This window comes from Diadema antillarum, unplaced genomic scaffold (genome assembly GCF_040938485.1).
Source record: "Diadema antillarum isolate AM-2024a unplaced genomic scaffold, OU_Dant_1.0 scf00000001, whole genome shotgun sequence".
NCBI classification, from domain to species: Eukaryota; Metazoa; Echinodermata; class Echinoidea; order Diadematoida; family Diadematidae; genus Diadema; species Diadema antillarum.
Window position 1 is genome coordinate 63,563 of NW_027270890.1, and position 27,246 is coordinate 90,808.

General features: G+C 38.2%; 1 protein-coding gene across 1 annotated transcript; it reads right to left on the bottom strand.

Moving 5' to 3' along the window:
- Nucleotides 1–3,699: 3,699 nt before the first annotated feature.
- LOC139715759 (uncharacterized) lies at nt 3,700–15,999 on the bottom strand. Its single transcript, XM_071627337.1, has 15 exons — nt 15,835–15,999; nt 15,401–15,547; nt 14,446–14,564; nt 13,717–13,900; nt 12,506–12,630; nt 11,864–11,995; nt 11,418–11,520; nt 10,811–10,971; nt 9,920–10,027; nt 9,216–9,296; nt 8,381–8,528; nt 7,737–7,846; nt 7,069–7,242; nt 6,016–6,094; nt 3,700–4,110 (listed from the first exon to the last, which is right to left on the bottom strand). The coding sequence occupies exons 1-15, from the start codon at nt 15,953–15,955 to the stop codon at nt 3,992–3,994; spliced, it is 1,911 nt and encodes a 636-aa protein (XP_071483438.1). The 5' UTR covers nt 15,956–15,999; the 3' UTR covers nt 3,700–3,991.
- Between the last annotated feature and the right edge of the window lie 11,247 nt (nt 16,000–27,246).

The following is a 27,246-nucleotide window of genomic DNA, read 5'->3' on the forward strand; positions in this document are numbered from 1 at the left end:
TTGAATCGTGCAAATGTTTTCCCCTCTTCCCGAATGTTTGTTGACATATATAAAACGCATCAACTTCGGAGAGCAGAATGAAAGCGTGTAATATTTTCAGATTAGAATTACCAACTTGCTTACTTGATGTTTGTTCTATCGATGACCCCCTTGCATAAGCATCACGGGAAAGCCCTCTTTGTAGTAAGACGAAAAGGCAAAAATACAGAAATCGTAACATGAACGAAAGAGTTTGCTAAAATATTCAACAAACTTTATATACGACATAGAATAACACTTTGAAAGCTATTGCTCACCTGTCTCTAGTTTGCAGCAACAAACACAACAGAAATTTCCCTGTGGAATTATTTTTTGTTTCAGGACTTTGTTCTCCCTCGTTTTCTATGCACGACCTTTCGGGGTTATTTGCTTCTCTGTGAAAGTGTGGCCAAAAGCCGGTTCCTCTACTTTCTCCTCTTCCCCGCGATGATTTCGCTTAGGGTCGCCTTTGGTCGGCCTTCTCGGTGACGGATCCGACGTCAATTTTAGGCGCAACCATTCAAGTATTAGTGAACTAACGATGCCTGATAGATCCCGCCGGTGGCTTTGCATGTTGCATCTTGTTACAGATCCATCCAAAACTTTGAGACGTTGAGGAATAACAAGCCAATACAGCGCATTAAACTGATCAACGGGTTCTCAACTTGCACCATTTCTTATCGTTAGTGTCTTTACTCATCGCCAAATATTAACCCGGTGTGATCAAATCCTCTTATCGAAACCAAAACAAATCAAAATACCAGCGAACTTCGGACATTATAACATTGCGGGCGACTATACTTTGACTTCAATGTAGATCTCCCGTCGAATTGCATAACGCTTGAGCTATAATCTGTGACCCGGCCAAGCCTCTTTTATATCAGGTAACAATCAGATATTCTCATGAACACCCAACCCATTTACACACAGTCTACATTCTACAGTACTGATCGATCAGATTTTATATGCCCAACGAATGACGCCAATCCTGTCCTTGTCAATGATTCAACAACCTTTGGAAAAATACGTCATTCCTAGATTGGTGGAAGAAGGTGGAAGAATGACGAGCTCTCCTTTTTTTTTCTTCTTTTATACTCACATGTGATAATCGTCTATCAAATAAGAAAAAGAATAAAAGACGGAGAATCTTTAAAGAAATCAAGAAAGCTGTGCCGTGATTACCGAGTAGACACAGCAGGAAAGCGTGAAAATGCTGCTAAAGTTAATATTTTGACAAACTTTCACGTCAAAGCAAAATTAAGAATTATGAGCGAAGAGCGAAGAGCGAAGAAATTGTTCTATAACAGTAGACGATAAAAGTGTCCTCCATTTCTTTATATTAGATGTGGAAAGGAGTTTACGTCCAACTCATTCATATATACCAGAGCCTGAAAAAGTCAGCGGAAAAGGACTGCTGCGTGGTTTGGAGGTTACTTTCAGCAACAATCTACAGTAGTTCTCCGTCATATACATCAGTCTGTTGCACTGCCACATGCTCTTTGAGCTTGAATGACATGGTCAAACGTTTACGTTTGGTGTAAACTACTTCTATAAATGCCGTTTTGCGGTGATGAGACTTTATTTGTTTGTTTGTTATAATAGTCACAATAATGATAATAATAATAGTAATAATAATAATAACAATGATACTACTAATAATAATGATAATAATAATAATAATTATTATTATTATTATTATTAGTAGTAGTAGTAGTAGTAGTAATAGTAGTAGTAGTAGTAGTAGTATCATTATCATTATTGTTATTAACATCATTATTCTTATTGCTATTGTTAGTGTCACTGGGATATGTAATAAAAGTCTTCTTCTTCTTCTTCCGATACTGTGCAGAACCCTCCTATAATACTCGCACAATTGAGTATACGACTCTTATGAATGCAGATAATTATATATTCTTGGCATAATTTATAACAACTAAATGCTCGTGGACTAAGTACAATTTTCAATAATCTGGTGGTTGAATACATAACCAGTTGCCAAAGTGAACATCTCTCAGATTATTTTCCTAAAAGATGTTGACTGCGAGGTGAGCTCACGCACTCTAGGGCAAGGACTTAATAGTTACTGTTTCCCTTTGGAAAATAATAATGATTGGTAATTAATTGGGACCTGACTGTCCAATTTTCTCAAAAATTCACCCTGTACTAAGATTAATTCTGCTTTTCTTACTGAATCCACATGAATACATTATATGTACATACTTCAGGTAAAGTCTCTTTAAAACATCCATTTTGATAATCTTAAATGCGGTACAGCACACAACTACACCATAAAGATAGAAAAATCCTGATTTAATGATTCGTCTCAATACCTCTCCCACGCACGCCTGCTTACAAATACACACACACATTCACACACGCACGCACAAACACACACATACACATACACATACACACACGCACACACACCTTGTTCTTATTCGTTTCGACTTCATTTTACTCGTTGCTTAACTCTTCGAACAAATTGTTAAACTCTTCTAAACGGGAGTGAGATAATTTGCTTACCTAAAATCACTGACAAATTGAAAGTTTAAAATGTAGCTTTTTTTAATCTGCTTCATTTCATTCAGTTTCCATACTTCTGGTACTTCATACACCTCTCGATAAAAGTATAGACTGCTTAGTTGATTTCGGCACCAGTTATGTGTATTTCCGTTTCTCTCTGATTCAAAAGAATGAAATTGAAATGCATATCACCAGCTGACAATAACACCAAAAATGCATCTATTGGATCAGATCCGTTTTTATAACAAGTGTTTCCTTGTTGTTGTTACGTTCATTTTTACACATTTAAAAGATAGAACACATCGAATTCAATTGGCTATCATTGATGGTTCTTCGATATAGATGACAGAATACTGTCACAAACAATATTGTCAAAGTTGGATAGGATTTCCAACTAATTGGTGTATAGTCCACAATCAAAACGCGTGATAAGTATAGAATAAAATCCATGTAGGCCTCTTGATAATTCGCAGAATCTGTGAATACATCATTTCACTTTATTTGCCTCCCGTTTTAGTCAAAAGTAAACATGTGTATAAAGAAAACTATAAAGAATGCTAGAACCTATTTCTCAGCATATCATTTTGTAACAATACATTTCTAACAAGCACACATTTTAAGATGCATGGCACAAGACAATTTCTTATTCCTACAATAATTACTTTCTAACGACTGTGCAATGCGGTTAGCAAAACTTTGTCAGAAACATTCGCTTCGGATCCTAAGTTATCCTGATTAAAATCGGCGCTCTGGCTATATAGATGAAGTATAATGAATGCTTTTTTTTTTCCTCTCTGAAAATAGTTTTTTTTTTTCAATATGTATGTGTATACGTGTACAAACACATATAGGTCCTATATATATATATATATGTGTGTGTGTGTGTGTGTGTGTGTGTGTACGTTTGTTTGTGTGTAAGTATCAAAATATATTCTACTTAAAAAAAATTTACTAAATGAAAAAGAGCAGATAATCTCTGCTACACCTATAGTCTTCATAATAGTGATTCCAAGCAGTGTATAGTATGTGTGTTTTACACGGACTCCAATGTTCTAAGATGATTATAATGTTATCATACCGTTCTAATCCAAGCTCCTCATTTCTTCGTGAACTTCAAAACAGCTCAGCTTCCCCTTGTACATTCCCCCTCAAAAAAAAAAGATAAATAAATAAGGCACCTATCTGACAAACGCCCTCACCATAAAACAACAACACAAAATCGGCTTTCCGATGACAGCAACCCTGTCACTTTAATTCACTGCAATGCTTTAAGTTATCTAGTCATGATTATGTAACTGTCATCATAATGCACGTACAAAATGTAATTTCTTCAAAGAAAAATATATATATATCTGTCGATTTAAGCCTGGCAGGCATCCGCAAAATGGCAACATCACTGCGGCGAATTTTTGCTTCATCGTACTGCCCCTCCTATGGACGATCTTCCTCTCTATTCCTGGGTTTTGTAAGAAAATGGTCCCTTCGACATCCGGGACATCGCGAAAAATGCAGCTCCCACGATGAGGGCACCGCATACAAACATTCCAATTCCCATTCCCACCAGAGCTCCTGCGGCGCGTGAAACAGACAAGCATGCAGTCCAAGAAACAGAGGGGGAATGGAAATTGGATGAAGAGAGAGAGAGAGAGAGAGAGAGAGAGAAAGAGAGATGGGGTTGAAAGAAGGACAAAATAAAAGGGAAGAAGAAAGACAAAGAAAACACAATGCAATAAAACAAATGTGTATACTTTGTTGTTTATAGTAGCTGCCATATCTAAAGCTTTACAGTGCACTCCCGTTATAACAAAATCCTCGGGAATGGCATTTTCTTTCGTTATAACGAAATTTCGTAAAAAAAAAAAGTAGATGATGAAAATACGCAAACAATGTGTATATTGTATGTTATATTTTATTAAATACTCATCGTACCGTAAAAAAACTTAGGCCATGTCACACCTTTCCGGGCAAGCTACGCGGGCTTGTTGCGAGAAGGGACTTTCCAGCACGTAGGAGAATTTTCTGCGGGCGGACAATAATGTTTGCGAGAACAGCCGCGACTCACCCGGAACATACCGTATCGGGGAAAGTTTTGCGGGTTGACTTTCAGGGAAAAATATTTGCTACCCGTAGCTCTCCGCAGTTGGCCCGCAAGTCAGATTTACCCGCAGCAAAGTATTGAACATGACCAAAAGTTTTTCCGGGTGAATCGCGGGGATTGCCCGCATAGGTCCACGCAGAACACCAGTAGGATGCCCGTAGCTGCCGCAAGTCACAAGCAGTTGACCCACTTGAAGTACGTAAGTTGCCCGTGGATATTTGCTTATGCGCCGGAAGAGCGTGTCATCTGCGGGCATTCTACAAGCATAATACGGGTGTTTCACTGGCAAGGAACGGTGTTGAAACTGCCAATTCTGCGTGCATGCTGAGGGTCAGTTACTGCCTTTCTGCTGGTTAGTTGAGAGCTGGCTGCGGCCAAGATAATGGCATTTTGTGGGAGTTCTGCCACATCAAATTCCTTCAGAGGGATTCCTTCGCTAAGTTGTCAGCACTCACTCGCCACCCATGCGCCTGACACGTAGATCACATGGAATGCACGTAAGTATAACGTACGTAGCACGGGTCCAGCACATAGGAAGCACGCTTAACTCGCCCAAATCCTTGTCCTGCGTGCTGGAAAATCCCCACACGCAACTAGCCCGCGTAGCTTCCCTGGACAGGTGTGACAGGGCCTCTTTTGGTTACGGGTAAATAGGATCTGCGTGCGTAACTCCGGTTAACTACGGGTGAGATACGTGCTAGGTACTGTCATGTGCGGGTCATTTGCGGGTCATCTACGGGGACCTCCGGGTGGCAAAAATTGATCTGCAAAAGTCGCACGCAAGGCTTGCCCGGAAAGGTGTGACACGGCCTTTATTTGTGTGTATGAATCTACAAGAAATTATTGTTTATACATACATTGTAGATAATTTACTTATTGCTTCATCGGGGCGCCCGCAAATATATATTTTGAACCCACGAAGTTTGAGGATGAACAATTATTCCGAAGAGACATCATTTTAAGAAGGGCATTAACAGGGGCAAACCGACCAACTTCCGATTTTTTTTTTTCGCTCGCAAGGTTCAATTGTAATTAAAGGTACGTATAGAGTCGAATTTAAGTAGGCCCTGCTCATCAATTGTTCATTGATATGGGCATAATCTACGCCGAGTCATGTCACTTGGGTAAGAAAACATTTGAAATAATGATAAAGGAAACATGAAGGAATGAAGAAGCTCTTGATTCTTTTTTTTTCGTCATATATGTTATGTATGAGCACACTACAGATTAGATTAACTAGATAAGTGCACTATAAGTTACTCTTATAATGATAATGATAATGATAATGATAGTAATATCAATGATTATTATATAATTATCATAATCATCATCATCATCATCATCATTGTAACAAAAGATGGTGCGGCTTAACTCACCCACAGAATATCCGGACGAGGTGGACGTCTCGTAGAAATCGGCACGAAGAGTTTTGCTTGCAACCTCTAGACTCACCATCTGATAAAATTTACAGTGCATACATAGATTAGAAAAAGTGACAGTAGCTAAGTTTAAGCAAATGTGATAATATTCGTTTGACATTCAATCAAAATTTTTTGTAGATCCCTTGGTGAAACAAAATAATTATATCTAAGTATATTCACTATCAGTATTCAAGAAATGGTCTCGAACTTTGCTCGTATTATAACAAACATAATCATGAAATATACATCCTAAATACACACACACACAACACTTCGCTATGTTACACACAAGCTCTCTACAGTTTCTATTATGCACCACTCCACATCAAACTTGTTTTCCCACTCGGCATCTGATCAGTGAGTAGTGAGTTGATTCTCTATGATCGCGTTATAATGTATATTTCTGAGGCCATTATTCTTGTCAAGCATCTGCATTATACAGTGTGGTCTCCTGCATTCCTATAACACTTGGATTTGCGTAATTTGACTTTTGAACAGTAGGTCCGTGACATCTTTGTTTTTAAAAACCATTCTTAATACGTTGATGACCACATCGTATATATATTTTGTATTATTGAGAAAAAACTGTGCCGTTGATTTAAATAAATCATTAACCTCTTTCCATGTATTTCTGCTATTCAATGTTACTCAATAATTTAATTCAATTGTCTTTCTGCGTTATATTTAATGAAAAAAGAATGCACAATTCAAATCAAATCAATTCAAATCAATCCCACTGCCAGCAGAAACTAAAAGTTCTGCGTCTGTCTATGTCATGAGCAGTACACACATTTCGGGTGTAACTAATCAATATTAGCTCAAGGCCACCTTGCTTTTCCAATAATGATGGTCTACTGAAAATCTGGCCTTTATCTTCAATATGTATAGAAAGAGCTAAGGTCGATGCTAAAGTCATTTTGCCCACTGCGAGGGCAGTGAGATGAATAGGACTTGCACTTAGATAGATCTATTAATAATGACCTCATTTGATTTATCGTATCACTGTACCTCTGTCTGATGACGGAATGTGATCATAAGACCCGTATTGACGGCCGTCTCCAGTTTTGCATACGATTCTTCGAGGGTGATTTGCTGGGTCACATTCAGAACGTCGCCCTCTACCGGAGGAATCCCCAGCAACCGGAAGTAGATTGTCATAATCCCGTCGCTTCCCTCCACAGCCTACGACAAAGCGGAACAAACACGGGATATTGTAAGAATGTAAATATTATTGGATATAATTTTGATGAAAGAGAGACTTGAAGGTCAATATGGAAATATCAAATCAGAATTTACAACCAGAACATCGAGAAAATGGAATTGAAGTGTGTGTGTGGGGTGGGGGGGAGGGGGGGGGGGTTGTGGTGACGTTACTTTGTGATTTACCAGTTCATCGCACATACACTAAGTAATGTATCTGTAACCATCTTATTCAAGCTCAAAATCAGAGTCTAGCTTTTGCATGAACTTTGATTACCAATATTTCACATGAAAATTAGAGGTAAAACCGGTATTGCAAATGCAAATAACGGCAAACAAAATGACAGTTTCTACAAGTTAGTGAAGGAATGAAACGAGAGACAGGCATTGTCTTGGACTGTACCATTTAGAGTTCGGTATTTGACTTGCTATATAATATACTTTACTTGCTCATTTTCGTTCCTGATAATACTTACCAGCGGATTTGTGATCCTACTTGACGTGACATTGGCTGCCCTAGCGAGACTGTTCACCACGCCAAAATAGAATGAGTTGGAACTATTTTGGACGTACTGATCATAAAGGACTACACAAAGGAGAAGAAGAGAAAAAAAGAGAATAGATAGAGTGGGAGAAATATCTAAGTTACTATATTTTAGAAGTCTAATGCATTCAATACAACGTCTAAAAGAAATAAAGCAAGTAAACTGATAATTATGAACAATGGAAAAGAAGAAAACACAACTGTTGGAACCTGATTCGTATTGACTAGAACTCTGTAAATGGATTTGATTTGACATCCAGTCCGGATAGAACTCCCACTCGAGAACAACATCTTCTCTTTTTTTTTACTCTCGACGATCTCCCAAAGCTTTTAGCCTTCCTCTCTTTAGTGTTAAAGAGTGCTGTAATAGCTTTCCACCCTCAAAGTCAGAAATTACCCAAGCCGAGTAAAGCTAGAATGCGTTTATCAAAGAAATGGACATAATACTTGACATAACAATGAGGTAAACTGCCTGTTTAGTATTAGTGGCTTTATAACTACTAGTACATGATGAATTGGGCAAAGTGGAGACATCCACCGACAAGTCATCTTTAACTCACACCAAACCAAACTCACATTTGTCTTTCATATTGACGGCTAGTTCTTTGCTGTCGGATGAGTCATAGCACATACTGACGTCGTGCATATACGGATTAAAGGCCCCCATATTGAACGCGAAGAAATTCTGTGACGCGATGTAGTTCGTGTATGCCGGTATATTGTCCTGCACACAAATGACAAATTATAATACCATTTGTTGTTTTTTTTTTTCATTTTCATTAGATTTCTTTTTGTCTATTTTTCATTTCTAACTAATTTGTATACATTCATCGACACAATTTGATTATCATGAACACAAAATAATTCAAATATTTACATCAATGAATGAATTTCTACATGACAAACGTAGCAAACTTTAAACGAAGTCAAATGGAATCAGTTAACATTGTGTCAAACAATGGGGATAATTGGGAAGGCTGTTGGAAAGGGGGACAACTGCTGAAAAGCTTAGCTTGTATATCGCAGTCCCCTCAGGGAAAAAAAAAGAATATGACAAAAATCAAAGGAACCATTGTTACTAAAAAAAAAAACACAACAAATGGTTGGTATACGTTTACTTTGTCCATTTATCCATGCATATATTTAAGCATTCATTTATTTGTGCAGCACAGTGAGTACATCGAAAAAAATAAAGACAAAACGAAATTCCAAACAATTAGTACATTGCATGAACAATCATACTGATATAACATGAGGCACATGTGTAAATCAAATAATATCAGATACAGTATTAGGAATGTAGACCCTAACTAATGATGATAAAGCTTGTTTAATCTTCGTAGATAACAAAGGGATGATGAATCCTTTGTGGAGGAAATGAATTATCATCTACATGATTGAATTGTCTTACCCTTGTAGAAACTGACACGTCAAGAGCGATGGGAATTTCATTGACAGCATGGTGCAGCGCGGCTTCCGAACTCCAACTTTCCTAATTACGTCACAGAAGGGAGAATAATCAAACGCATTAGAATGTAGCATTCATACGAGTAGCACATCTATTATTGATTCAAAAGCATGCTCATGACAATAGACTACACTATGTCTTGATATTTTCCTCTTTTTTTCAATGTGCCTCGGGGGAATAATCAAAAAGCATAATATCGTAAAGAGGTCGGAGCAAACAAATGTTCAAGGGAAAGTTCATTTGTAATTTTGACACCAATACGAGAGTGCTATATCAAATAGGAAATCCGCCTATTTTCTACAGGTGCATTCTAGAGAACTTCAGTTAAAGGTTGAATATGTTCAAAGTGATAGGTAAACTCCACATGTTTTTAAATGTATACCTATATTTACCTCTGAATTGTTGCGCATATTACTTGCAAAATTCTAAGTAATGAGTGATACTCTTTTACACAAATAACAAAATAAACTCCGCCAAATTTATCACAATAAGACATTGGATTACAGGGGATTTTCAAAACCGTTATCTGGTTATATAATGAATTCTTTGTAGAAGGCAAGTACTTGTAGTTTAAAGTAGAATAGAAAAAAAAAAGACAAATGATTCAGCAATGTATACTGAGTAGGCCTATATGCCTGTTCACTCACGTTTGCAAAGAAGTACTCGAAAGTCACATTAGATTCTACTCCCGGTGCCACCGGGTAGTTGTACATTCGCGCGATCCATGATTCCACTGGAATCTGCCGGTATGTTGACTGCATCAAACATGAAATAAAGAGCGGGATAAAATACGTGATAGTATTTTAGGATAATTTGGAATATTGGACCATTGACATGTGGACATAAACACTAATGGAAATATGACTGCAATACAATAACAGTGTAATGCACCTATATGATTGCCGTACTTCCTCGTGTTTATGATTTTATTCATATTTCGAACAATACCCCGTATAACCCCAAGGCACCAAGGGTCCATTGGGAGTTGAAGTCAAACTAGCATGTTTATACGTAACTAAACACTTTATGTTTTCTTTCGTACCCAAACATAGACTTTACGTCTATCTCTATTTATGCGCAGTAAGTTCCATCATGTGTAGTGTATTGTCTATACCTATTTTCTTTTTATGTATATTATATGAAATAATAATCATTACTGGATACCCTGCACAGCAAAGGGACAAGTTGACCTCTTCTTACATTTAGGTAAAAAATTCTCTATTGGTAGAGAAATCTTTTGAATGTTTTACCTTCATTGTGAGTTGGAAACATGAGTAGCGTTGTGGGGTATGAGTTTTCTTCAACTTGTCTCCCTCTACAATGTAACTCATAAGAACTCTGAAGATATACCCCAAATATTCACCCCTCTGCTTATAATCTCTTGCTTTCAAGAGTAGCGTTCTTGAAGAACCCGTGCTACAAATCCATCTACGCAATAAGATAATTTACGCACTTAATACCTCATTAATATTTTAGTGGCCCAGACCAAACCAACAGAGAAAACAGTAAATATTGAGCACTGACGTATATACGCGTACCTTGCCTTCATACACCCAGTTAACCTTGCCAAGTTGTAAGAAACTGGAGATGGAACGCAAGTACACGTGCTCGTCATCCGACGAGCCTGCTTCGCCCGAGTAAGTCGGAATCGGGCCGATTGTGCAGGCTGATTTCACGAGGTCAATTTTGAAACTTAGACCTGTATTTCAAAGACAATGCAGAAACAGAAAAGGGGGAAATTGCATCTCAAACGGAATTTGATTTGGATGGTGACCGCATAGAGAAAAAAAAAACGAAAAATGTGGTGTTTTGCTGTATATCTTTACATCTTTATAATGTTTCATTTCATTTCACTTTATATCATTATTCATGCCCTTTTCAACAAAAAATTGAACTGAAATGAATCAAACTGGAGGAACTACATGAAAGTCCTAATTTTCTTTTATCTAAGTGTTTGTCCAGGTGTGGACAGTGTGTCTGTGCGTGTTTGTGTTGATGATGATTTAACTTTCACCCTAGAGCGCATCTTTCAACATGTTGACGGAAGAATCATTTAGATGTGGAAAGCTTGCAGCGACACAACTGGCAGCTTTGGAGGTCTTAAATGGTAGCTGCAAGCAAAGTGACGCAAGATTCGTGACTTACCGAGGTTGTAGTCATGTACCTCCTTGATGGGATCCTGTGGCTCTGTCAATCCCCAAGGTTGATATTGGTAGGCCACGATGTTTCCTGGGTAGTTGTAGTATTCCTGTCATCGAATATAAACATCAAAAACCATGTGAACGGAGCAATGGTGTATATTAATCATACCACAGGTATCTCTCACAGTAAAACTCGTATTTTCTGAAATACTCGGGGGATATCATTTATTGGTCATCATCCGTCTTTTGTTTGATTTGAATACACGTGGTGCACACACGTATGGCTCATCAGAGTCGTACAACTGTGTGCCTAGATGAAAATTCCTTCATGATGGAATTACTTAATTGACTCGGGGAGTACGAAATATTTAATGATTGCATGTAAAATTTCATGTTGGTGTTGGGTACAAACAATAATATGTAAATGAATAAACAGAACCGTTTTCTTACATACAAAGTGTAGATTCGCTGAGCAAGCGGTATAGCGACCTCCACGCCTATGGAAAATGCTTCCAAGTTGGCAAACATGTCGGGGTACGGCTGTTCGCTGATTCGGTTCTCACAGACATATCCAAGAGGTGGCTGACGGAAACCAAATAAAGTCAGATTCAATCATGGGATCACGTTCGTATTTATTACTCTGAACTCAGCAGCAGCTTTAACGGTCCAACTCAAGAATTGGCAGTTAGCGTTTCCCTAGATTTTTGCTCCTTCACCATCACAGTTCACACGATCTCACATCATGACTTCAATTTGATTGTGGATATGTCTAAAAAGATAATAATTTTGTCACATGATAAAAAAGCCAGTTTCTTCAGAATCTCGCAATATAATGATTTGTTTTTTGTCATATGTGTAACTCTGTGTTACTTTGTTTTGTTTTATTTCAATCTGACTGCGGTATGTCAATACGGATTTCTGTTATTTGGTATGTTATATTACACCATTATTGATAAAAGGAACCTGTGAAAGGGTTATAGATATTGACGATGATGATAACAATTTTGATGATAATAATGATAATTATCATCACCATTATTATAATAATAACATATTCAAGTGTACAATCATTATCATCATCATCATAGTTACCTCAAAGGCGCGTTCGTCCTCCACCGGACCGGGAATGACTTCGAAGAATTCGTAGACGTGATAGAAGCTGTGCCACTCGTTGATTGGGATGAAATCACCACTTGGAGTCGGTACATAAGTTTGAGCTGCAAAGATCAGCCAAGACGAGTTAGCGATTAGTGTACCAAAGAGTATTAAAGTCGTTCTGTGCGCCTTATCGTAAAGAAATACTCATTGAATTGATCCAATACTCCATGCTAATATCTCAGGTAGATATTAACATGGATACTTGTCTCTTGTCCGTACAATCTGTAAATTCCCTAAGCATGATTTTTAATATGTAGTTACTATCTATGCTGCTTGACGAAATTTATTTGTCATTTCTGATCAAAGAGAGGAGGGTGATGAGGACAAATTTAGCGATCTGTGATCGACAACTCTAATGGGTAGCAAAAGTGACTATCTATACTAGATCCAGATCCAAAATATCTTGAGCAGCCATTTTTCCCAAGCACCTTTGCGATGCGTTTTCCACGATCGTATGATTGATATTTTAAACCTTCGTTTGTTTTCTGAGTGTGTTTGTTGTTTGTTTTGTTTTTGTTTTTGTTTTGGGAGGTTATTACTCCATCTAAGATCATAATCTGACAATATTTCCCAGGGTCACAGGCTAATTCACCACAAAAAGTACAAATAGAATCCAACTTGCGCTCAAACAAGACTATGGTAGCGAAGAATGCATGACTTTGTGTTATTACCGATGCGGTTCTCAACATGCAAACCCAGGGGATTAGCTCGGTCGACACATTATAGGTATAGAAGAGTGATATTTATTGGGGTATTACGTGGATCACAAAAATTGCATGATTTGACACGAATACTATATACATATATAAAATGACTTGATGGGCCAGATTGAATGTGAATCGAGATTTCAAATAATTGATTGTTTGTTTTTTTACAAAGTACTTGATATTTCATGCATTCATTACTCGATATCGTGGGGGGGGGGGAACTTAAGTGGCGTGCACGAATAGTTCAAATATACTCTAGGCGATCCTTTAGTTTGTTAGCAGCATTTTCTCGATACGAAAAACTGATAATTTGTGAAAATCAAAATTCTATTTTTCTTTACGAATTGTTGGAAATATAATAAGGTTGAAACGGCCACCCATACTATGATCGCCTATGGCGACAGTGGGTCAGTTATGCTTATCATAATATCGCCTCACCCGTTCCGTTGATGGTAGCTCGCACTGGAATCTGCTCGCCGCCACCCGCTGTGTGTTGGCCGGGAAGAGTGAAGTAGTAGTCCAGCAAATAAGTCTGATTCGCGCTCTCGATGTACATACAATTCTGCCAGTGATTGGTCAAGATGCCACGCACATACTCCTGTCCGATGTAAGTTTCATTGTACTTGGAATGGGGAAAGAAGATTAATGTTAAAAAAATAATAAATGAGAACTATATTTTGAAAGCGCTCTCTTCATTTACATAGGGCCTATTCATATGACATTAAATGTATGATGGATGGAAGAGATGATATTTCACGGTTCGAGTATATCACCGGCATTGGCTCATGACATCCTAAGTTCTTGATACAGCCGACACCAGCTGAAGAGTTGCAGTGTAACTAGAATTCAGAAAAAATGTACCTTTCTATGTGATATATCTACAAGCTTCTCAAACTCAAGTATTGAACTTATCAGAGGATAATAGATTAATTGGCCTATATAAACTCTTCCCCTCCCCTCCCCTTCACTACCCCCCTCCCCCTCCCCCTGCTACGGGTGGAACTATCTTCTTCTTTTTTTTTACAGAAGTTTGTTTTGAGCTTTATTTTTTTTCCAGAGAGCCAGACGTTCGTGTGTATGTTTTTTTCCTACTCGCCTGCCCATAATGCTGTCTAAATGCGTGCAACGACGAATGATAAAGTTAACTGGCCCCTTGTCTCGACTCACCTTTCCTCCGAACACGAATACATCATTCACGCCACCAATATGAGGAGAACCATCCTCGAGCTTGAATCCGTACATATTGAATGGTGTGGTTGACATATTGGCAACAACGCATCGATGACCTGAGGCGAGAAAAACAGACACACCCTTTAGATAGAATGGACCTTCCCGGGTGCCATCATTTATATCAGAGAAAATCGGGTGCATGTCACGAGCTACACATCCACGAGTCATACGGCCCACGAGTCAAACAGCCCACGGGTCACACTGCCCACGAGTCATGCAACTCAGGAGTCGTACAGCCCACGAGCTAAACATGAACAAGGTCCATGAAGTCGACATCACATTTAATTTAGCCCACGAGCTGCACGGTAGTTACGAGCTGAACACATAGTGTCTTGATCTATGGGCCTGTTTCCCTTATAGTGTCTAGCTCATGGGCCGTATGGCTCGTGGGAGTCCAGCTCGTGGGACGCATGCCCCAGCAAATTGTATGAATCTCATTTCCAGACTCATGACAACAAACCAGCTGTGGTAATGGGGATTAATTCCCCTTTATGCACTGAGAGGCAAGATACGTCTTTATTTGGGGAGATACACATGTACTCAGAAATAAAAACATCATTAGAACATGTCAATACACTCGTGATATCACATTGATTATTATAGCATCTGTGCCTTTCTTCTTGATAATCCATTGAAGTAGTAATTTACGTATACATCTTTATAACTTTGCAAAATTTATTTTTCCTTCCCACATTATTTTGAAGAGAGTACTATAATGTGATTATATCAAAATAATGACAATGTAGAAATTTGAAGAAAAAAAATAAAATAGAACAACACAAGCAAGTCATCACAGGCAAGAGATTTCGACCTTGAACTGTTTGGCAACGTAAAACAGTAAACAACATACATGTAAGTACAACATTTTGATAAAGACAAAGAAAAGTATTACCAAACGTCGTGATAGACTGTCCAGTTTTATAGTCATACGAGGTGTGAGATTCAAAACCTCGTGAGAGGGTGTCAGCAGCACCCCTATTTCCCGGCTCATCGTAGTACTCCTGCATCTCCAAGGAATAGTTCTTCGTTACGATATTCCCTGTGGACAACAAATTTAGCTTATCATTATTTTGAGAAAAAAAAAACACACAGAGAAAGGCGTGATAAGGACAAAGTAATTCACAGATCCAAACTAAAATTACAGACTATAGCGTATGTATAAAGTGGTTACATTCATGTGCATATGTTCGCATTTGATATGTGTCGGTGTCTTTGTCACTTTATCAAACAATCACTTTAACCAACAATAACATCTGCATGATACCAAAGGGAAGAATGCACAGAGCTATGTGGTGCTACTGGAAACAAGTAACCAGCTTGACCTACCCTCGATTCTCAATGTGTACTGGCTTGGAAGCTTCGGCAAGGGCGGCCCTTCCCCAGTGGGTGGCTTCGGGATGCAGACGCTTGGGTCCGGCGCGGCTCCCGCGGTGCTAAGAATCACCATGACGAGAAGCGCCTTCAGCACAAACCCACGTAGCTGATCCTGGCAAGTTGTCATCTTTGACAGAAATGACTGTTGCCAGGCACGAAGTAAAAGAAAAAAATAAATAAATCTGAAAACCGATCAAAAACTGTCCGTAAGGTTATGTGAATCTATATCTGTGTTTGAAGGAGAAAGCGAGACATTTTAAACATTATGTATAGTGCTAATGTTAGCATAATTTTTATCTACACACACACACACACACACACACACACACACACACACACACACACACTCACACACATACACTGCGCGCACACGCACAGACACAGACACACACACAGACAGACAGACAGACAGACAGACAGACAGACACACACACACACAGATATATGTATATATATATACATATATGTATATAATTCATGGCATAGTACCAGTGTACAGATAATTGAATTTCATCATCTTTCGTGTATCTCTATTCAACAAAAGGGTAAAAAAAAAAAAAAAAACAATCATAAATTGCACAAATCATATTGTTTCATCAATCGTAACAGCCCAGGAAAGTACTTGTATAAGTGAAGTCATTATCTCAAACGTTTAACCATCTCTGAAGTTATCAAAATCAGACACTGTTGAAGTATGCTTCAGGGAAATCAAAAACTACCCTTGATGACAGTGCAGGGCATTCACGCATGCTGCTCCCAAATTGTATGGAACAATCTCCCTCTGTTAAAAACTCATCTTTTTGAAAATGCTACGTAAGTTTAAAATATGTATGACATAATGAAATCTTTGAAGTCTTCCGTGACGGTAGAACAGAGTAGATGGTAGAAGGCTTAACTGTGCACGACGTATTCATTCTTGGGTAGCCTATGTAATATGTGGCCCTGAAAATTCAAAAGAATGCGTATTTAAAGCCAGATTTTCCCTCCAATTACTCATTCTCTTGAGAACAGCAAGAACATGCTTGCCGGAACGTCGGGAGTGGGTAGGCCCTTTTCAGGGCCACATACATACCCAAGAAAGAATGCATGGTGCACCGTTAAGCCTTCTACTACCCAATGTATGTCATAACTTTTATTTTGTATAATGCACAGTGGAATATGTTATCATAGAAGGTGAGCAATGTGAATGTCCTTTGTTATTATTGTTATAATTACAATTATAATGATGATAATAATGATATTGTTATCATCATTATCATTAGTAGTAGTAGTAGTAGTAGTAGTGGTAGTAGTAGCAGCAGTAGTAATAGTGGTGGTAGTATGTATGTATGTATGTATATGTATGTATGTATGTATGTATGTATGTATGTATGTATCTCACTATATGTTCCAGAACCCTCTAGCTAATCTAGCTATCCCCCTGAAACGAGGATTTGTCAACAGAAACGCCCCTTGCTGACCTTGTTAAATCTCCGAGTGTCTCACCACATATTGTTTATCGAGCTAGAGTTGCCCATTAACTTCTGGTTACATAATATCACGAGCTATTTTCAATCGCACAGACGATCAGAATGTGCATTTGTGTTCGTCCGAAAATGTGTTTTCTGGTGTGCCAATGTCAGCCGATATTTCGAAGATACGATTCTATCTCAGTTTCACTTTCAGTTTCAGTTTATTCTATTTCGACACGGTCACTCACTTCAGCCAATGGCTGTTCTTCAGTGAGTCCGTGAGGAGGTAAAAACAGATCAAAGTAACATAATACAACATTTTATACTTATAGTATACAAAACATGAGAGATAAAAACAAACACAATTTTGTTTACTGTAAAATCAACGACATATTAAAGAATACTGCAATTCATACTGAAATAATTCCATAAAATTACTTACGCATTACAAGAAGAAAAATATGCATATATTGCAACTGATTGACAAATTGCCCTACATCGACGTAAATAAGCACTGAATTGATCAGTGTTTTAGTAGTAGCCATGATAAAAAATCATGGGCGTACATACTCGAGCAGGATTCGAACCTACGACCTCCTGATCACCGAACAGGCGTCATCTCCACTAGACCACCGAGCTTTCACCCGACAGCAAGTGTTGGTTCTAATCCTTATGGCATGCAGCGGGTACTGCTTTGTTAGTCAAATTCATGAAATTCTTCCGTCGAAGAATTTCATGAATTTCATGAATTTCATGAATTTGAATATGCATATATATACACACATGTGATAAATGAAAAAGAAAGGAAAAGTAAAAGAAAAAAAAATAAAGTAGGACCATTCAAACATATAGACTTAATACACACACACACACACACACACACACATTATAAAACTGCAAGCAATTATCTTAAAAATCCTACCTTTGTATAAAACGTATCTATTGCACTTTTGAATGCAGCTAAAGAAGCACTTTGTTTAACGTCGCTTGGCAAACTATTCCACATTAGGGCACCGCGATATGAAAAACTGCGGTGTTTTTTTTTAATTTGTGGTTGGTTTGGGTACATCCAGCTGGAGGGGTGTCTTCCTCAAACCATACAAATATTGTCTGTACATAAATAATTCATTTGTATGTGAAGGCATGTTTTCGTTCACAATCTTATACATAATACATAACAACTGTTTATCGCGTCTATCCGAAAGTCGATCAATGCTATCATTACACTTTGTTTGGATCAACTGACATAGGGCTTCACTTGGAAATTTCCAGTCAACCCGCATAACCACTCTGACTGCTGTAAATTGTATTTTCTGACATCTGACATTGTCTGATGTAAAATTCACATCTACAATACAATTCCATCTGTGTATTTTTTTTTGTATCTCACTTTTTCCACATAATTGGCCAAACCTTATAATTCATGATTTGAAACATTTTAAGTAGAACTTAGAGTTGACCTGATAGCACCGAAAGAATGAGATACAATACAATATAATACAATACAATACAATGCAATACAATACAATACAATACAATACAATTCAAGAATAAGGTTGTTGTTTTTTGATTAAAATATTTCGAGACTCTTCAGGAGTATCAGCTTGATCAATCTCACGTATATGAATGTATTTTAAGCCTAATTTTCTCCAGACAGATATTCCTGAGTTAGAGCAGAATCCAGCAACTGGTGTTTACTACAAGCCAACAAACAACGTGTCTGAAATTGATGTACGGATTCAAAACTCGAAAACAAACTTGTGTATGAGACAGGACGATCTATGACTATAGAAATACAGGATAAAACGACTAGTTTTTTTTTCTTTGTTTTTTGTTTTGGATCTCAACACCTCCCCACCCACGAATCTTGCATGTTGTCAGAGCAAATAACTTAAAAATGTTAAGCAAACACTCATAACTTTGAGGTTTACATGTTGACTTAAAGCGTATTGAGCAGTAGGACTATTCAGTATACTCGTCACACAGAAGCAGACTACTAAGGTCTCCGTACAGTATTAGAACAATGAGTTTTAGCATCATACCTTCGAAGTTGTTCAATTTGTTAAGATAATTTAAAAAGAGCATGCAACATTTACAACAGCATCGACACTAGCACGATTCATTAAAAATGTCTACTAAACGTTGCTTTTGCACTAAGATAGGGCCGACGATATGCGTCCTCTCGTATTTGTAATCAGATAGCGGAAAATATTAAGATAATTTCAACCTTTCAGTAATAATTATGTAGGCCTACATACCTCGATGCCACCGCTACACTATACGTGAAAGTGAAGTCGAAGAGACCGGACTTTTTGGCCAGCGATCACTACGGGACGTTTTTGATCCTCACTGATCGATGCATATACATGGAAACAGTTCCGTTCGATCACGAATCCCGCCGTTAGTGTGTCGGTGTTTGATCAGGCTTGGCGACTGATACCAACAGGCATCCTAATAATGATGGTTAGTCCTCGTTATCCAGACATTGTTTGGACACGTCTCCTTATACGTCCATGACAGAGTGAACTCTGGACTCACAGCCTCTTTCGACGTATCACCACATCTCCGAGACCATCTCCCATTAATGCATACTTTATTAGGCTACCTGCATCTAATTCTCTTTCCGTGATGCGCACTCATTTTTCAGTGTTTGATGATATGCATTGCACTCACACCGTGTATTTAGGGTGCAAGGCCGTAGACGGGAAGTTAGTGTGTAAAGGAACTCCCCATGTCTCGAATGCCACAAACTCTGACGTCGTCACATCTATTTACTTTACCAAAAAAGTAACATTATGGAGCATATACACATATAAATATTTAAACCATTTGTCATTTCAGGGGGGGGGGGGGGGAATGGAGCCTCTCTGGTACACCCTGCCCCCCCCCCCCCCCCGTCTCACCCAACTTTTTACGACAGCGTTGACATTTCATTTTTATGTTAAGGGAACACGGAACACGTACGCCTGACGACTTATACTGCAGAGTTATGCTGAACTATTGCGTCAAGAATAAACGAACAAACACACAAAAGAAAAAAAAAACCCTTGCGAGCATGACCAGTGTAGTTTTGAGGCATTACTGTTTGCTGTTTTATTGCACTATAGGTCTGCTAACATGTGATGTTATATTTCGTCAGAAACTGTAAACAAAGGGATTAGAAATAAACTAAGATGCCAAGGCAATTAGAAGAGGATATGCGTAGGTAGGCGATGAATTTAAGAGGAAAGGTAGACCTGCGGTGAAAAAAAAAAAAACATAGAATGAAAACGGTGGATATGTTTATGATAATTTTCTTTCTCCTAGACTGCGTAGTGATCTGAATGAGGGTCACATGGAATGTAATGTATTGAACGTCTTAAATCGTGTCACCACATGTTATACGTCGTGTTGATGTTGAAATGGAAAATAGAAATGGCTTATCTTGTACGCAAGCACGTGACAGCAAAGCTCGCACCCCAGACGTCTCCGTGTAGTAAGAGCAGAGTGACGCCTCCTTTCGAGGTCTGTCGCCAGCAGAAGGGCAAGTTCTTCCAGTGCGCATGCGGAATTATTATATGTTTGTAGACGTAATCTTCCCTCTTGCAAGAAACACGCGCTGGTGAAAGCGCCCTCTCCTGTTTTGTTTTTAAGGACAAAAGGGTTACTTTTTGGTTATTCCAGGGGGGCATTTCATGAAGGAACTTGTCGGATAAAATATCTGACAAGTCAATTATATCCGACAAGTTTTGAGAAATTCTTTCGTCTGATTGGCTGATTTCTCAAAACTTGTCGGATATGATTGACTTGTCAGACATTTTATCCGACAAGTTCCTTCATGAAATGCCCCCCAGAGGTTCGTTATTCCGAAGGTTCCCCGAAAGTGAAGGTTTTTTATTCCGAAGGTTCGTTTATCAGAAAATGAAATAAGGTTTATTATTCCAAGGTTCGTCAATACGTAGGCCTACGTTCTTTTCATTTTCGGATTTACGAACCTTTGGAATAATGAACCCCTTTTAATTTTGGAATTAACGAACCTTCAGATTAACGAACCTTTGGAATAACGCAAAAGATGTTCAGGTCAACGAACCATATTCTGTTTTCGCCATCTGGGTGTACGGAATTCGTGTGTTTCAGAATCATTTATTTCATTTTCGGAATAATGACCCTTCGGAATAACGAACAGGGCGGTGATTTGGCTCAGTCGGTAGTGCGTCTGCCTCCAGATCCAAAGGACCCGGGTTAGATTCACGAGTCTATCTGAGTAATGTTGTGTGTAATTATACCGTCCCCTCTATAGTAAGAGGCAATACACTCTGTCCCTCGGATAGGACATTTAATGGAGGTTACTAAATATTGTGTGAGAGAGTCACAACTCATGCACGTAAAACATCCCGCTTCATCCATTCATCGCAAAAAGCTCAGGGTGCATCGGATAACCCGGTGAGGTGGTCTCGCCTCACATCAAACTAGACCCCATGGAAAACCAGATTGTGCTGCGGAATATGGGCTATCTAGCCATCTTCTCGAATGGAAAAATTAAACAAACAAACAAACAAACAACAAACAACATCACCTGAGACACATCCCTTTACATCGTTAACCGAGTCAGGCACCTTGATATCCCATTCTAGGTATTTATCATACCTATACCCCTGTACACTCACATGTCCCGTGACTGAAAATAATCTTTGATCTAATATGATTTTTCCGAACCGATTCATCTTTTTCTGGAAGAACGTGTGTCTTGTTCATGATTGATATCTCTCTTTTCTTTCAGCATTTTGAAGTAACGATTCTTTCAGCAAGTCCCAAAGTCCAATGTTATTGTGTGTCATCAGTTTTATCAAGGCCATCATGCTATAAAGTACATTCTTCAAAGGCACCACCGCCAAATTGTGAAGCAAACGTATTATTCCCCGAATTAAAGCTCTGCCGCACAGTATCACCAGGGAGGTGGTCTCCCTGGTATACACCAAGACAGCACGGATATGCAAACATTTCATCACGTACGTAACGTTTCAAAATGTCGCCTTGGCCTCCCTTGGAACACCATCAGCACTTCGACGCATTGCAAACGAAAAGCATTCTTACGTACGATTAAAACAGATTTTCTTTTGTCTCATATGCTGCCATCTACGGTGACGGGATGTCCATTTGACGGTGTGCGTGTGTGTTGGGGGGGGGGGGGAGGGGTCGTGGTAAAGGGGAAGTATAGAGGAAAATGTTCTCACATGTATTTTTTTTATGTCATTCTCTGCGATGGAATCATACCTACATTATGAGTGAAAGTACATTAACACTCACTGTTACGATTAATTCTTGAGCACATCTTAATTTGTCCTATACTATTGCATGTCATAATATAGGCACCTAGGCATCCCTATGTTTCTATTTTCGTTTGTTTGTTTGCGGTCCTTTCTTTTTAGTTTGTCTGTGTTTGGGTCTATGTATGAGGATTTTCCTGTTCTTCTTTTATTTATTTAATCCAGCACAACAGTTTCTCTGTCAAGGTATGTTTTGCTGGAATCTATATTGTTTGTAGTTGTTTTTGTCTGAGGCTCATACACGAGCATGTTTTTTTTTCTCTTTTCTTTTTTTTTAACCCGTGGTACATGTGATTAGGAAGAGGACAACAAATTATGGAAAAGACATCGAAATTATTTCAGTATGCATTAAATCAATTCAATTTCATTTCAATTCATTTATCTTAATTCTTCTTTTTTTTCCAACAGAGCACAACACAGAATAAATCAGGAATTATGTCACAAACGTATACATTCAACTTTGCAAAGGATAAATGATACAAATAAAGATATATATGCATGCATACTGGCAAAAAAAAAACCACACAAAGTTATATGTTTCAGTTGAGAAAAAAAAAGAATTGAGAGGTCCACTAAAAAGCAAGCTTGTATATTGTGAACTACTCAAAGGAAAATCTTATGAAATATTTATTTGCAAATGCTTAGCACAAATATGATTTAAGACAAGACGGAACAAAACAGGAGACACACAACAACAACATGACACGACTTGACAGAATGAATGGAAAGAAGGAAAAAAGAGAAGAGAATGCCTACACGCTGAACAATCTGTTACTATCATTCCATTCCTTCTTATTGAAACAATGTGTGCGAACGATGATAAGGAACTTATGATATCGATCTACAGTTCCCCCCCCCCCAAAAAAAAAAAATATCAGTAAACGTTGATTTTATGTAAAGAAGGACAGGTTTAGGCCAACGGATATTCATACTTTTCTATAAAAGAACACACATACACATAAAAACACACACATGCACAAAGACACACACACACACGTCAATATTTTGTCAGAGCATATAATAACCATACGCCCGTCTTCGAGAGCTCACAGCACGATGAATAAACAAAGTCAAGAACTCTTTCAACAGTATATGGTACCACCTCAAGCTATTTTTTACAAAAATATTTGGTTTATCAACATTGATACTGTCGATTGCTGACATTTTAAAGGGTGACAAATAAGACAATCCACTCAAACACCTGACTAGACTGCTCACAATCATTCCCCACTCATTTCTTCATAAGCGGGCAATGAGCAGTCTATTTTAAAAAAAACTCTTACACAGTTTCATCATCGATCACGACAGAAACTGTTTCAAATATCTTTCTTGATTTGCTCTACCAGCTTTTGCAGGATATCTCAATACAAATGGATGTCAAATATGTCATAATGGAAAAGCGCTCTGCGCCTTTGAATGTTTCTACAACAGATATATGGCGCCATACAAACTCATGAATCATTATCATCATCACGTAATATGTGCGGTAACACAGTCACAACGCTTTGGCTTAACGCCTATCCTTAGCCCTAACCCTAACCTTAACCCTAACTTTAACCCTACTCACAACGTATTCTATCAAGGGAAATGGGGGAATCTGGAACATTCCGCTGGGGTAAAATTCCAAAAGACTTTTGTGTTTATTTTTAGGGTGTGGTCCCTGTAAGGACGAAGAAACCAATAAAGGCCATCGACGTAGGAACGTTGCGTTCTGTACACTTTACAGGGTTTGTGTTTAGCGCACTGCTATTGTATCACAGTCCAATCGGTCATCCACCTTACCCTTTAAAACGACACCTTTACATCATGGATTTCACCTTTAACCACGTATTAATTGATATCTTCTCTTCCAAATTTGAGCGAGAGGGTAGCATTGGCTACCAATTTTCGCAACACCGCGCATTTGTCTAAAATAGCTTTTTCAACTACTCAAAACATCCTTTCCACAAGGATATGGCATGTAAGTTTGAAAGGGGGGGGGGGGGGGTATAACAAACATCTATGGATAGAAGATTTGTTGTGAATGAGGAACATGGATGTCGACCTTGTCAAAATGAATACACCAATAGATTAATAAAAATGTAAATACACAACTGAATGAATAAACAAATAAGTAAATGAATAATTAAATGAATTATCATTTGTAAACTTCTTAATAAAACTGACTTCCTTACCATAGCTTTTTATATACAAAAACACAGACACTAAATGATCATCGTGTGTATAGGCCTACTGTTACCTCCTTCGTACGTTGCATCGTTGTGCTGTATGCCAACTCAAGTTGTATGATTTTTTTTTTTATTTGTGACCAAATCAAACTGAAGCAATGGGCCACATCCTTGGTCATATCAACACAAAATGTAACAAAATTCACGTGTCGAGAATGTCACACCGACGTAACGCAGCAGCATCACCTCCTCTCATGTTTGGTTTCAACATCAAAATTACGAAGTGAAACCAGGAAGTTATGCCAGAGTTGTTTATTTTTAGTTATTTTATTTATTTATTGTCTTCTTTATAAAAGCAGGGTAGTCCCATTCAAGCCGCAAGGCCTGCATTCCAAGGGAGCTCTGCTGTAACAAATCACTTTTATGATACAATAAAATATATACATAACAATCATATACAAACATACACAATAATACATTTCATAAAAGTGGAGATCCTCTGTAGATAGATAAAGCGAGAGAGAGAGAGAGAGAAAGAAAGGTGACAGAAAGAATACATGTGTACAACTTTCAAAGAAACGAGAAATTAGCTAATACCTTTCAATTGCTACCACACTGTTTCTACATGATACACTATTACATTTATTGGAATAGCTCTGATAGCAATTTAGCAGTTATCTGCATGGTTGTTCAGTATAGTTAGGAATTCAAGATGTCGTAGTCCATGATAAGGAACTAAACCGGCCGGAGTCACGATGTATGGGAGTGCTCGGTCTGGAGAATATTTGTTGTTTACTAATTAGGCTACTCAAACTGTTAACTAATTGGGACCAAAATGTAAACAAACTTGCTGCATAGAGAGTCCACCCAGCGTATAACACACCTTAAGATCACAAGGGTCTTCTTCTAAACACTGTGTTTCGGTATTGCCGGTCCGAGATTATGGTCTCCGAGAAGTCAGTGTACTTTGCATACTTGCAACAGAATCCCCCTAATATTGCCGTCGGAGAAGGCAAACAAAAAAAGACAGTCTTCTTATTCATGTGCAGTGGGTAGGTTCCATTATTATGCGGAATTCCTGATGAGGTGCGACTGGGCATTGCGTCTTGGTGTATGTCTTCGGATACATGACAATAGCTACTCATTCATACGTGTCTCCGGCCTTGCACGCCCAAGTTGTGGATCTACCTGAGCTGGTGAGCTCAATCTACACACAGAAGACATGTAACGCCTACAAGACGTTCTACGTGTCGTGATCGGGTGAAGACAGGGGGAGGTGAATCTCTCTGGGTGAAGATGACCACTGCGGGTGCGATGACGTTCTGCTACAGCTTTGACTATTCTTTTTCAAGAGACAGGAACTGCAGTTACTTGATGGACATCATCATTATCCGGCAAAGCACGAGATAACTGCCATCAATGTCATCTGACGTGGCGTATAACGTGTAGTAGGTACCACGTATTACATTAGCAATACAGTACATGCAAGTAGGCTAATGCCCGTCCAAAACAGTAAGCCTCCGTTACAGGTGGATAGATCATCCACATAGCACGGATGATAAGGCATACTTATAAAAGTACATACTAAGTAAGTGTTCTTTTCTGTACAAGGAAGGTACATGTATTAGTTATTATAAATGTGTTAAGTGGAGATTTACAGTGCAGATAACGCATAACCTGTCATAATAGCAATTCTTTATAGTTACCCTCGAAATAGAAGAATAAGAAAATAGGAATATGTTTGACCACAACATACACTTTTTATTTAACATTAAAACGACCAATGTAGATTGTGTAGACTTTGCCAGATCGTGTTTGAGAAACCTGATTTATTTCTCGCTTTCAAATTCTTCAGAAACTTTGCATCACGATCTCAATGGGCGAACATTTACAACACTGCCTTTTTTTTCCCTTTTTAGTTAATGCACGAACCAACGAACGCATACATTAATGATATTATTGTTGAATGAATATTATGTTTTCTCTTGTTGCCTGGAAAGAGATATTCCAGGTTCAAAGAATTCGAGAATTCGTTAAATAAGTATAGTAAACACCGGGCATCGTCTTATCGCCACGAATTTCTGTATTGCTTGTGATGCCAATAGCAGTGTAATGCATGTCCCTTATGACGACATGATTATAATTATTGTACTCCACGTTTGCCAATTCAAATCCACCAACGCGAGGTGATATTTCGTTTGAATGATTTTCTATTATATTAGATAAAACTACCTGATATTGTTGGCCTTAAATGTTGAATCGATCCTACCATGTGAAATTTTTGCACTGAAATCTAAAATGTAAGGAGATATCAGTATTTTTCTCATTAAACCATAACTGTAGACGGTTTAGTCTGGAAACATTTTTATTATAACTATTGTTCACATGTTGTATATTTAACAATACTTTAAAATTGGTTATACTGGTTCAAATTTTTAC